Source organism: Amblyraja radiata, chromosome 14 (assembly GCF_010909765.2).
Source record: "Amblyraja radiata isolate CabotCenter1 chromosome 14, sAmbRad1.1.pri, whole genome shotgun sequence".
NCBI classification, from domain to species: domain Eukaryota; kingdom Metazoa; phylum Chordata; class Chondrichthyes; order Rajiformes; family Rajidae; genus Amblyraja; species Amblyraja radiata.
In genome coordinates this window covers 18982213-18996265 of record NC_045969.1, presented here as the reverse complement: position 1 = coordinate 18996265, position 14053 = coordinate 18982213, and the positions used below count along the sequence as shown (strand labels likewise).

Sequence of the window (14053 nt, the reverse complement as noted above, 5' to 3'; positions counted from 1 at the left end):
ATGTGCCATCTCTCATCAAGTATTTTTCCACCATCCAGTTCATGCCCTATTCTTACTGCTTCCGTCAGGCGGAAGCCTCACACAACCAGGTTCAGACCAGCTACTTTCCCACAACTTTCAGGTGTTTGAACCAACCTGCATAATCCTAACCTGGCAACGGAACATTTCGGACCACTTCTTGCACTACCATGAATTCGTTTTTCTCATTGTGAACACTGATATCCTGCTTTCTATATATTTTTTATTATTGTTCTTGCCTTTCACCTCGAGGAGGAAGTCAGAATTTTCCTCATGGAAGTTCAAGACACAGTTTTACTCCGTGCTGTTCATGATGTCAATGGCAAAACAAAATAACTTTCACTGAATACTTTAATTCTTATTAAAATGAGTGTAACGTTTATTTCGTCTGAAGAAGGGTCTGATTACTTGGTTGAGCACGGAGCAGGAGCGCGTGTAGAATAAATGGGTGTGCCATGGTATAAGGACAAATGTACAGATGGACAGCGAAACTGGGAGGAGCCGACTTCTCAATTAACGTTTGAAGCATTCGTTCGTGCTAAATGTGACCAGGATATACCAACAGCACTCTGTTTCCTGCAGATAGTTTCAAAGCTCCTCGACGTCAATGAAAAGAAAATAATTGCTAATCGCAGGTAATTCAACGCCGTCACGAACTTGTTTATGGTATTATGTTTTAGAATCAAATAAACTGTTCGTGCCTGAGAAAACACCCTCGCGATAAAAGCAGATACAAGGAACCGCAGATGCTGGTTGACAAAGAAAAATACACGAAGTGCTGGAGTAACTCAGCGGGTCAGGCAGCATCTCTGGAGAACTGGTGATTCTGGTCGGGACTCTTCTTCAGACTGAGTGTGGCGTGGAGGGTTTTTTTTGGTGGGTAGATATTGGTGCCCCAGAAACAGTATATCCGACCAACCACCATCACAACTTCTTCAACCACCACAATCCGTCTGAAGAAGGGAGTCGGCCCTCAAACTCAATCTTATCGATGTTCTCCAGAGATGCCGCCTGACCCGTTGAGTTACTCCAGCATTTTGTGTCTCCTCTCAATAACAGCTGCGGCTTTCAACTGTCGGAAGTAAACTAGTCGATGGAGGGCTGATTCATAGAACTATTATTTCATGGGTTTTCGACAATATTTAAAGCACCGGGCAGATCATAGATTGACTTTCACGATGAATGGCGTAACGCTAAATCAATATCACAGGTTGATCAATAAATCCGATGTCGGGCGGAAAATTGCGGAGGATGCGTGCGGATGTTTTACCCGGCGTCTTCTTGGGTTAAGGGACCAGAATATTAGACTATATTGACATTGGAACCAGTTGCAAAATTTGAGAGCTTCAGCAGAAGTCATGTAACGCGACAGATGGCCATTTTCTAACAGAACACTGTACTTAACGCAGTGAAGAGACAATTACATACGAAATGTAAACAGCATACAGATTGTAAACTACGCCTCGGTTAACTTAACGCTTCCGGATTCAGAATCGAGCTTTGCCGCAGAAAGGGTTTCCAAAAATGTTGACTGTTTTTCTTTCAGCTGCTGGCTTGAAGCTGCCTTTTATGGAAGACTGGACAGAAAGTGTAGGACAGCAATCTGCCCACAATGTCTGTGACATTTCCACCCTGAGAAAATAGTATGGACTGTCTACCCTATTTATGAATCTCATATTTTTACATACTTCTATCATGCCACGCTTCAACCCTCAAAAGACCCAGAGAAAACAATCCTAGTTTGTACCGAAATTGTTTCAAGGTACAGATCTAAAAGCCTCTTAAATGCAACTGTGGTATCTACTTCTATTCAGTGTAAAAAAAACTTGTCTCATCCTCTTTAAGCATTTCCCTCTGACCTTAAAGTTATGCCCTCTGGCCTTTGACATTTCCTCCCTAGGAAAAAAAGTTTTGACTGTCTGCCTCTCATAATTGTGCATACTTCTATCATGCAAAGACCCAAATAAACCAATCCTAGTTTGCACAACTGCCTCTGTAGCAAAAATTGTTCTGGTACTTCATAGTATTTGTGTTTCACTAGTTACAAGTGGATTCGATAGTTTCACAATAAATCATCAGAATCCTGTTCTCCTTAATGACAATTGTAATCATGCGTTATTAATTTACACAGTCTTTGCCTGACAGCAGTTGCCCTACCTTTTTTGTAGACAGTGATCTCTGTGTGTGCAGAAGGATGCTTTCCTGGCCTTATCATGTCGAATCATCGAGTCATACAGCGCGGAAACAGGCCATTCAACCCAACTTGTCCACGCCACAATGTTTTATAACTGAACTGGTTCCATTTGCCTGTGTTTAGCCCACACCTCGCTAAATCTTTCTTATATTTTAATGGTTGCTACTGTTCCAGCCTCTACAGCTTCATCTTGGATTTGCACTCTCTTCAAAAATAATTCTCACGCTTCCCTTTTGTGAAAACAAATATCTCTTCGTCTCAGCCCACATGTTGGAGTATTAAAGCAGCAAATGCCAACTGTGGAGAGAATAGGGGATTCGAGAACCAGGGGCCACAGTTTAACAATAAGGGGTAGGCCATTTGGAACTGAGATGAGAAAAAAAAATTTCACCCGGAGAGTTGTGAATTTGCGGAATTCTCTGCCTCGGAAGGCAGTGGAGAGCGATTCATTGGATGCATTCAAAAGAGTTAAATAAAGCTCTTAGAGCTAGCGGAATCAAGGGGTATGGGGAGAAGGCATGAACTTTTTTTGCACAAAAAAAGTGTCCCTAGTCCAATTCATGCCAATGAACAACTGAAAATCTACCATTTGCAACATCCTCACCCCTTCCCTCTCACATATTCCATCAGAAACCCAGCCTTTTCTGGATGAAAAACATCACAGAAATCTAATCTATAACCGTGGACTTGGTGGGCTGAAGGGCCTGTTTCCATTGGCTGCTGTAGGACCTTTAGTGGCCCACACCCTGGTCACCTCAACCCGTAACGCGCTATCCCTTGTCTCCCACTGCCACTCACTGCACTCGGCCGTCCCCCCATAGTTGATCTCAAAACCCATGGACCGCTTCCGAGGCGAGCCCACGGTCTCTCACATGCATCCATCTTCTCTCCTGTCCAGCGCTGCCGCCATCTTGATCTAGACAATGAAGAATTTGAAGACTTAAACAAACTTCTCAATGCCACATAGTCAAAAACAATACCTGCTACAGTGCCCCAAGGCCATATCTTTAACTAATCGAATGAAAGACACTGCATGGAAACAGGCCCTCAGCCCATCGGATCTAAGCTAATCATCCATTATCTGGTCCCACTAGTCCAATGGTCTGAAGAAGGGACTCGGCCCGAAATGTTGCCTATTTCCTTCGCTCCATAGATGGTGCTGCACCTGCTGAGTTTCTCCAGCACTTTTGCCTAGTCAAAGGTCAAAAGGTCAAAAACTTTATTTGCCATTTGTGCTTACACACATAGGAACTCTTGTGCGGCTATTCAGAGAGTCAAGTTAAGTTAAAAATTAAAATTTTAAATTTAAAAATTTTAAAATTTAAAAAGACACACAGAAGACACATAGAGCATTGTAACTTGCACAAACCCTATATCAGGACATCAGTTCATTTTGTTGTGTTTTGGCCAAGAGTCTCACTGTTGCAGGGAAGAAGCTCTTAAAAAAGCGTGTTCTATTTGTGGCGATACTGTCCGCTCGTCTGTGCCTGAGGTTGTATGTGCAGTTTTTGTGTTTGAGCAGGGAGTGAGCTGGATGTAGTGTGTCTCTAATGATTCTCTCTGCTCTTTTTTGACAGCGCTGTGTTTAGATTGTGTCCATGGAGGGGAGTTCAGTTCTGATGATCCTCTCTGCAGTCTTTATGACTCTTTGCAGAGCCTTCCTCTCTGTCTGTGTGGTGTTTCCATACCACACCGTGATGCCTGTGGTGAGGATGCTCTCTACCAGTCCTTTGTAGACCTGGGTGAGAGGGCGACAGTGCAGACCAGCTTTTCTGAGCAGCCTGATGAAGTACAGTCTCTGCTGGGCTTTTTTCACTGTGGCTGCAGTGTTCAAAGTCCAGTTCAGATCTGATGTTATTTGTAGTCCCAGGTATCTGTAACTGTCAGCCCTCTCCACCACAGTCCCCTTGATGATGAGGGGCTGCAGGGGGGGTGGATTTTTTCTGAAGTCCATTATTATTTCTTTTGTCTTGTCTGTGTTGAGGCTTAGGTCGTTCACCTCACCATAGGCAAGAATGTCGTTCACCAGACTCCTGTAGCCCGACTCGTCCCCCCTCTTGATGAGGCCCAGGATGGTGGTATCATCCGCATACTTAATAATGATGGTGTTTTCCTGGGTGGAGACACAGTCGTGTGTGTACAGGGTGAAAAGTTTGGGACTGAGACAGCAGCCTTGTGGTGATCCTGTGCTGACGGTGAGCTTTGCAGACACCCTCCTTCCCATCCTCACCACCTGTGGTCTTTCAGTCAGGAAATCTAAGATCCAGTTGCAGGTGGAAGTCGGGACGCCGAGGTCTGTCAGCTTCTCAGTCAGCCTGCCCGGGCGAATGGTGTTAAAGGCCGAGCTGTAATCCAGGAACAGCGTTCTGACGTATGTTCCTCTGCTGTCCAGGTGTTGCAGGATGTGGTGTAGAGCAATGGCCACTGCGTCGTCCACTGAGCGGTTGGGGCGATAGGCGAACTGGAGGGGGTCGATCGTGCCCGGGACCATGTGATTGATGTGTGTGAGAACCAGTTTTTCTAGACACTTCATGGCAACTGGCGTGAGTGCCACTGGCCTGAAGTCATTCAGGGTGGATGGGTTTGTTTTTTTTGGAACTGGTACAATGGTGGAATATTTAAAAATACGGGGGACCACTGCTTGGTTTAAAGACAGATTGAAGATGTCTACATGCACTCCCGTGAGTTGTTCTGCACAGGCCTTCAGAACTTTAGGAGGGACGCCATCTGGTCCCACAGCCTGTGTCCAATGTTATCCCACTTTCGTATCTGTTCCTTACACACTAGGGGCAATTTACAGAAACCAATTAACCTACAAGCTCACATGTCTTTGGGACATGGTAGGAAACCAGAGCACCCTGAGGAAATCCACATGATCTCAGGGAGAATGTGCAAACCCATTGCAGCCACCATTGCACCCATTGCAGTCAGGATCGAACCCAAGTCTCCGGCACTGAGAGGCAGCATCTATTAATGATTGAAAGATGCCGCAAAAACAGGCCCTTTGATCCACCAAGTCCGCTTCGACCGTTGACCACCAATTCACACTAGGTCTATGTTATCCCGCATTCTCATCCACACCCTACACACTAGGGGCAATTTAGGCAAATTAATCTACAAATCTGCAATCTAAATTCAATTGACTTTGATCCTCCAGTTCCACCTTTGCTGATATTTGATCTGCCTGGTGTCCCTATGCAATTTTCTCAAATTGCTTTTGACTGTAGACCAGTAGTTTATCATAAACAGAAATAAAATTGATTGATGTAATATTAACTGACTACCCTGCCCTTTCCTTGAAATAAGCTTCCTGTCCCATGGCACTACATTACTTTTATGAGATCTGTAAAATATGGTCAGAGATTTCTCTTTGACACGTTTGAATGGAACTCTCAGGTTCCAGTGACTTGGCGATCTTAAATTTATTTGAAGCTTTTTAATTTCAGATTTATTGTGCTGAAGTGGGAGTGCAGCGGCCCTTCCAGTATGGACCACCAAAGTACAAAAAAAACTGTTCTTCACTTCCGCTTTCAACGCCTTTTTGTCATGTTGCTGGTATTGCTGCCAATACTGTTGCTGATCCTAAACTTACATCACGTCAAGGTGTGTTGAACGGTAAAACCAAAGCTCTAAGAAAAATTTATCAAGTAAACTAGGGTTGAAAAGCGGGACAGTTTATTTCTTATGGAGCACCTGTTTCTGAAGGAAAGGATCAGACCCATTGCTGCCTTTTAACCAAGAGCTGGGTTTCTCCCTGTTTGGCTCGTCTGGGTTGTGTACACTTCACATGTGGCCCACAGCTCTACATATTTGACCATTAGCTGGGAGATGCACAACACATGTCTAGCGAGGTTATCTTGTCCTTTTCCCCTATCCAATTCCTTATTATCCTTCTACAAGTAGTCTTGATTATTGATACCACCACCACAAAGTCACTTTGGGATTTGGGCAGAGCAGACTCATTTTGATTGATGGTCTCTGTGTCCTTAAAAGCATGTAAGATAATTTTAATGTATTAAGATTATACAATTTAAGAAAGTTTTAAATGTACAATTTTTTTCCTGACATCTTTGTCTACCATTGCCTCCAGCAATACCTATCAAAGAACTGAGGTGATGGTAACATTTCAGCGCACAGATCATCAGTTGGTTGGTCTATCTTCTATTCTCATGCACAATTGTGCTATTACTATTCAGTGACAGACTAGGTTTTGGTGCTGTTGGACATTTCAGACTGAAAATATCTTGGTGTTCATGCAACACGCGGTAGAGATGCTGCCTTACAGCGCCAGAGACCCAGGTTCGAACCTGACTACGGGTGCTGTCTGTTCGGAGTTTGTACTTCCTCACTGTGTATAATTTAGTTTAGAGATACAGCGCGAAAACAGGCCCTTCGGCCCACCGAGTCCGCACTGACTAGCGATCCCTGCACATTAACACTATCCTAGTACTAGGGACAATTTACGCATACACCAAGCCAATTTACCTACATTACTGTGGAGTGTGAGAGGAAACCGAAGATTTCAGAGAAAACCCATGCGGCCACAGGGAGAACGTACAAACTCCATACAGACGGCACCCGGGATCGAACCCGGGTCTCCGGCGCTGCAAGCGCTATAAGGCAGCAACTCTACCGCTGCGCCACCATGCCTGCCCCGTGACCACGTGGGCTTTCTCCACATGTTCTGGTTTCCTCCCACATTCCAAACACCGGCAGGTTTGTAGGTTAATTGACTTCTGTATACCACCCCCTAGTATGTAGGATGGGAAACTGGGATAACATAGAACTAGTGTACAGGTGATCGTTGATCGGCATGGGCTCAGTGGGTCGAAAGGCCTGTTTCCACACTGTATCGCTAAACGTGGAATATTCAAGATTATGAATGAAGTAAGAAAACTAATTTTGATAGAGGACAGCTCTGTAGCTGCCCCGTGGTTTCTGGCATATTGACTAGATTATTTTCCACAGTTTAACCTTGGCCATGATTGTAAACAAAACACCTGACCCTGTATTAGAACATTATGGTGAAGCTTCATCTCTTTCATTCCTTTCACTGCCCAACAGGATACATTGGACCATGATCAGGTGGGCCAACCAGGCAACTGTTAGGCAACTGACTTGGCAACTGCTTTTCCCCTCATCAACTTGGGAATACTGGGTTTGCCTTTATGCAGACTGGAATTCCCCTCTTGGGGACTTCCTTGGGCTGGAAAGCTTCAGGCTCCCTTTTTTCTCAATTGCCAGAGTGAATATTGAATTGAGATGGGTGCTTCTTACCAATGCTAAAAACACTCAAAGGAAGGCTCACTAACACTTCATTAACCCTTCTCTGCTCAAATCTCAACGGTGCTTCACAAAAGAGGCAGCAGAAATCAAATATCTGGATAAATTCCGTGCTCTCAGGATGTTAACAGTTAGAATTTCAAGGAACATATTTTTCTTGTCTAGGATACCTCCAAAAAATATATAATGTTGAATTTCTTTCCACAGTTCAATACGTATTCAGTTTCTGAATCGGGCTCCCAAAGGAGCAGATATCCACCTCCGAAGAATCATTCCACAATAGGACAAGACATGGAAATGTTGAGAAATGATTGGGCACATAAGCTGGTGGGGTATGGCTACCAGAATCACTGCTTCACCCCTGAAGAAAGGTCAGAGGGCACAGTCCTGATCAAAATGCTTAAATGGCCAACACCTCCCAAATCTGCCATGCCTTATCAGAAGAGCAGCAACCCATCGCGTGTTCGCTTTGTTATTTTAGATTCCGGGAAGACTTTCTACGTCGGCGATCGATTGCAAGTGATGCTGCGTATGTTTGATTTTGAAGGAAATCCGAAACAATATGGGGGCGATTATCTCCAAGCGCGGATCCACACCCCAGAGTTAAAGGCTGGCTCAGCAGGAACGGTCATAGATAACCAAAATGGATTTTATTACATAAATTTTACTTTACTCTGGCCGGGGAAAGTCCAATTGTCTGTTACCTTGGTTCATCCTAGTGAAGGGGTCCAGGTGCTTCAGAGAATGCGAGAAGAACAGCCATTTAGAGTGTTTTTGAAAAGTACCTTCAAATACGGGGCCATTGCAGAAGCCACGGTGTGCAATCTCTTTTTACCTCAGACTAAACCACTTTGTAATTTTACTGATCATAAGACTGGGGAGCCCTGGTTCTGTTACAAACCTAAAAAGCTTCCTTGCTCTGCTCGTGTGAATTATGACAGAGGAGGATATATGAAGCCCCTATTAATTGATGATGAACTCAAGTTTTTCCAAAGGTATGTTGCTTACATTCTTTCATTTCTAACCATAATTTTTCATTGTTCAGTCTAGCAGGGCTGTTGTATGTATACGAGGTATGGAAGAGTATAGTGTTGCAGGTTTTGCATGTTGTAGTTTACAATCATTTCATGTTGCAGTGCCCAAATATTTTTCGGCATTTGCATGCCTTGCTCTATTATGGAAATATTGTTTGGAGATAGATATCTGCTCCATTGGGAGTCTACTGCAGAAATTAAAGATGTATTTGCCAAAAGGAGAAAATAAAAGCAATGTTTAATACTGTATATTTGTTGGTGGTATCTCAGACTGTAAGGGTACTGTAAGTACGTTCCTGTCAATTCCATCTGTTAATTCCCACAGAGCTCAGGAAAATTATCCAACGCAGGAATGTCAATTGCGAAGTGCAATATGAAAAACCTTCAGTTTTTGGCACATTGACTTGAAGGCAATATTGGTGTTGTGCGTGCCTGTGTGCCTGTGTGCCTGTGTGCCTGTGTGCCTGTGTGCCTGTGTGCCTGTGTGCCTGTGTGCCTGTGTGTCTGTGTGCCTGTGTGCCTGTGTGTCTGTGTGTCTGTGTGCCTGTGTGTCTGTGTGTCTGTGTGCCTGTGTGCCTGTGTGCCTGTGTGTCTGTGTGTCTGTGTGCCTGTGTGTCTGTGTGCCTGTGTGCCTGTGTGTCTGTGTGTCTGTGTGCCTGTGTGTCTGTGTGCCTGTGTGCCTGTGTGTCTGTGTGCCTGTGTGCCTGTGTGTCTGTGTGTCTGTGTGCCTGTGTGCCTGTGTGTCTGTGTGTCTGTGTGCCTGTGTGTCTGTGTGTCTGTGTGCCTGTGTGCCTGTGTGCCTGTGTGTCTGTGTGCCTGTGTGTCTGTGTGCCTGTGTGTCTGTGTGCCTGTGTGCCTGTGTGCCTGTGTGTCTGTGTGTCTGTGTGTCTGTGTGCCTGTGTGCCTGTGTGCCTGGGAGCCTGTGTGCCTGTGTGCCTGTGTGTCTGTCTCACTCAAACTCCACCCAAACTGCTCGGCCACACTGCAACCCTACTCTCCCTCCCGCCCTCTGTCCACTCCAGCTCAGCTGCCTTTCGGCCCATCCCCATCCTGCCCGATGCTGCCACTCGGCCCGTCCCTGCCCTGCTCAACTGCCCGCTGCTGCCACTCGGCCCGTCCCTGCCCAGCGGCGGTGGAGGAGATGGACAGTCGCAGATATTCACCCGGAGGGACGGGTAGACAGGACCGCCATTGCTGCAGAGGGTTTGCACGGTGCAGGAAAGGGCGTCACCATCCCAGACACGGTGTTGACTGACAGGAGAGGAGACCAATGTCCGTGGCGCATGCGTGGTTTTTAAGATTTTTAAAACTTAATAACTTTTAAAATATACTATCGATCGGAAAAAATCTTGTTGCACTTGCAGCACTGGAGAATGGTGAGTACGGTGGCAAATAATTGTAGCATTATTGTGTACCATATTTGCGCAAATAGAAAAACCATGCAAACCGGATGAGCACAAGATAAGAGTTTTAGTTATGTACTAGACTAAGTGGAACCCGTTGGGTCCCAGCCACATGGAAGGCCTGGTTCCCCCAACACAACCCAATGTCACTTTAAAACTTTTAAATCCCCACACCACAAAGTCCCTCTCATTACAACAATGTAAAACACTCTCATAGCTTATGTATTGGCAGCAGAGATCACATTGTGATGTCATTTTTGGTTTTTGGAATGTTCACTGCAGCTTGTGTAAATGAGATCCCATTGTGATTGGCCAACTGTGAGATGCCATTGTGACATCATCACTGGAAGCTGTTGGAAGAGTCTCCCTATCAAAGGCAGTTGTTATTCTCAAAGGTGGCTTTTTAAAAACTTTAAATATCAATAACTTGTGAAATATAACATCAAATCTGAAGGAAACTTATTACATCGATGGGGTAAAAGCTGAGTGAGGTTCTGCCTATCCCGCTGTGTTACTCCAGCATTTTGTGTCAACCCTGGCTATTTTTGGCTTGTTTTCCAGCACACGCGGCCGCTGATGGTCTGGGATCTGTCCCAGTTGCTCAGTCTTCCTTGAACCTGGGAACACTGCTAGGAGGGAGATCTCTCCATCAGAGCACCACGTGGTGTCCACATTGGGGCTCCAACATAGTCTTCACGTCAGAAGAGAAATCCACGGTGTGCAATCTCTTTTTACCTCAGACTAAACCACTTTGTAATTTTGCTGATCTTAAGACTGGGGAGCCCTGGTTCTGTTACAAACCTAAAAAGCTTCCTTGCTCTGCTCGTGTGAATTATGACAGAGGAGGATATATGAAGCCCCTATTAATTGATGATGAACTCAAGTTTTTCCAAAGGTATGTTGCTTACATTCTTTCATTTCTAACCATAATTTTTCATTGTTCAGTTTAGCAGGGCTGTTGTATGTATACGAGGCATGGAAGAGTATAGTGTTGCAGGTTTTGCATGTTGTAGTTTACAATCATTTCATGTTGCAGTGCCCAAATATTTTTCGGCATTTGCATGCCTTGCTCTATTATGGAAATATTGTTTGGAGATAGATATCTGCTCCATTGGGAGTCTACTGCAGAAATTAAAGATGTATTTGCCAAAAGGAGAAAATAAAAGCAATGTTTAATACTGTATATTTGTTGGTGGTATCTCAGACTGTAAGAGTACTGTAAGTACTTTCCTGTAAATTCCATCTGTTAATTCCCACTGAGCTCAGGAAAATTATCCAACGCTGGAATGTCAATTGCGAAGTGCAATATGAAAAACTTTCAGTTTTTGGCACATTGACTTGAAGTCAATATTGGTGCAATAGATTTCTGTTGCTTCAAAATACAGGATGGGAATTAATGCTTGCATTCACCTCGATAATTTGTCTCATGTCGTTTGTTTGGTTTGGTTTCTCATTCCAGGCTGGTGTGTGCTATAATGAGAGTTAAAGCAACATTTTAATAATTGAATTAGTTTTAAAAATCATTACACTAAGTGCAGACCTGTTGAGTCTGCTACCCCAAGGCAATATTCCACCACTCACCTGATCCCCCAACGCAACCCGTTCCCCCAACGCAATATTCCACCACTCATGCTTAACCCCCAACTGCGCAGGCACGGCTCATTTCCCCTCATCCCCCAACACTCCCTCCCCCTCCTCTTCACCCTCCCTCTTCTTTCCCCTCTCCTCCTCCCCTCATCCAATCCCACCCTCACCTTTCTTTCCCTCTCCTCTCCACTACCCTCAGTCATTCCCTCCCTCCCTCCATAACTTATCGCCCCTCCCTACCCCCTTCTATCCCTCTATCCCCCAGTCTTCACCTCCCCTATCCTCTCCCACTATCCCTCCTGACCTCCTCCACTGCTCTCCTCTCTATTCCCCACTCTCTACATCCCCCACTCCTCCCCTCCTCTACCTCTATTCCCCCTCCTCCCCCACTCTCCCTCCTCACCTCCCACACTTCCCCCCCTCTCCCTCCCTACCCCCTCCTCTCCCTCAATCCCCCACTCTCCATCCTCACCTCCCCACATCTTTCCCCTCTCCTCCCCCTCTCCCCCAATCCTTCCCTCACTTCTCCCTCCCTCTCCTTTCCCCAACCCTCATTCCCTCCCTCCCTCCCACCATAAAAAGCAGTATCTGCAGTTCCTTGTTCCACAGGTCACCCATTGTTAGCTGCGGTTTAGATCCCGTTGACTTGACAATTGGACCAGTTGGCTGTGCGTGTGTGTGTGTGTGTGTGTGTGTGTGTGTGGGGCTGGTGCGTGTGTGTGGGGCTGGTGCGTGTGTGTGGGGCTGGTGCGTGTGTGTGTGTGTGTGTGTGTGTGTGTGTCTGTGTGCCTGTGTGTCTGTGTGCCTGTGTGCCTGTGTGCCTGTGTGCCTGGGAGCCTGTGTGCCTGTGTGCCTGTGTGCCTGTGTGCCTGTGTGCCTGTGTGTCTGTCTCACTCAAACTCCACCCAAACTGCTCGGCCACACTGCAACCCTACTCTCCCTCCCGCCCTCTGTCCACTCCAGCTCAGCTGCCTTTCGGCCCATCCCCATCCTGCCCGATGCTGCCACTCGGCCCGTCCCTGCCCTGCTCAACTGCCCGCTGCTGCCACTCGGCCCGTCCCTGCCCAGCGGCGGTGGAGGAGATGGACAGTCGCAGATATTCACCCGGAGGGATGGGTAGACAGGACCGCCATTGCTGCAGAGGGTTTGCACGGTGCAGGAAAGGGCGTCACCATCCCAGACACGGTGTTGACTGACAGGAGAGGAGACCAATCTCCGTGGCGCATGCGTGGTTTTTAAGATTTTTAAAACTTAATAACTTTTAAAATATACTATCGATCGGAAAAAATCTTGTTGCACTTGCAGCACTGGAGAATGGTGAGTACGGTGGCGAATAATTGTAGCATTATTGTGTACCATATTTGCGCAAATAGAAAAACCATGCAAACCGGATGAGCACAAGATAAGAGTTTTAGTTATGTACTAGACTAAGTGGAACCCGTTGGGTCCCAGCCACACGGAAGGCCTGGTTCCCCCAACACAACCCAATGTCACTTTAAAACTTTTAAATCCACACACCACAAAGTCCCTCTCATTACAACAATGTAAAACACTCTCATAGCTTATGTATTGGCAGCAGAGATCATATTGTGATGTCATTTTCGGTTTTTGGAATGTTCACTGCAGCTTGTGTAAATGAGATCCCATTGTGATTGGCCAACTGTGAGATGCCATTGTGACATCATCACTGGAAGCTGTTGGAAGAGTCTCCCTATCAAAGGCAGTTGTTATTCTCAAAGGTGGCTTTTTAAAAACTTTAAATATCAATAACTTGTGAAATATAACATCAAATCTGAAGGAAACTTATTACATCGATGACGGGGTAAAAGCTGAGTAAGGTTCTGCCTATCCCGCTGTGTTACTCCAGCATTTTGTGTCAACCCTGGCTATTTTTGGCTTGTTTTCCAGCACACGCGGCCGCTGATGGTCTGGGATCTGTCCCAGTTGCTCAGTCTTCCTTGAACCTGGGAACACTGCTAGGAGGGAGATCTCTCTCCATCAGAGCACCACGTGGTGTCCACATTGGGGCTCCAACGTAGTCTTCACGTCAGAAGAGAAATCCACGGTGTGCAATCTCTTTTTACCTCAGACTAAACCACTTTGTAATTTTGCTGATCTTAAGACTGGGGAGCCCTGGTTCTGTTACAAACCTAAAAAGCTTCCTTGCTCTGCTCGTGTGAATTATGACAGAGGAGGATATATGAAGCCCCTATTAATTGATGATGAACTCAAGTTTTTCCAAAGGTATGTTGCTTACATTCTTTCATTTCTAACCATAATTTTTCATTGTTCAGTCTAGCAGGGCTGTTGTATGTATACGAGGTATGGAAGCGTATAGTGTTGCAGGTTTTGCATGTTGTAGTTTACAATCATTTCATGTTGTAGTGCCCAAATATTTTTCGGCATTTGCATGCCTTGCTCTATTATGGAAATATTGTTTGGAGATAGATATCTGCTCCATTGGGAGTCTACTGCAGAAATTACCCTCACCTTTCTTTCCCTCTCCTCTCCACTACCCTCAGTCATTCCCTCCC

The 14053-nt window shown here is 45.6% G+C and overlaps 1 protein-coding gene across 1 annotated transcript in view; it reads left to right on the top strand.

Annotated features, from left to right (window-relative positions):
* The first annotated feature begins 557 nt into the window (after positions 1-557).
* The window catches only part of LOC116980456 (NXPE family member 3-like), a 32766-nt gene continuing 19270 nt past the window's right edge, over positions 558-14053 (top strand). Inside the window, exons 1-3 of the mRNA XM_033032709.1 lie at positions 558-653; positions 5659-5815; positions 7703-8490. Of these exons, the coding sequence (XP_032888600.1) occupies positions 5699-5815; positions 7703-8490 (905 nt within the window). The 5' untranslated portion in view covers positions 558-653; positions 5659-5698. The remainder of the gene's footprint in view (positions 654-5658; positions 5816-7702; positions 8491-14053) is intronic.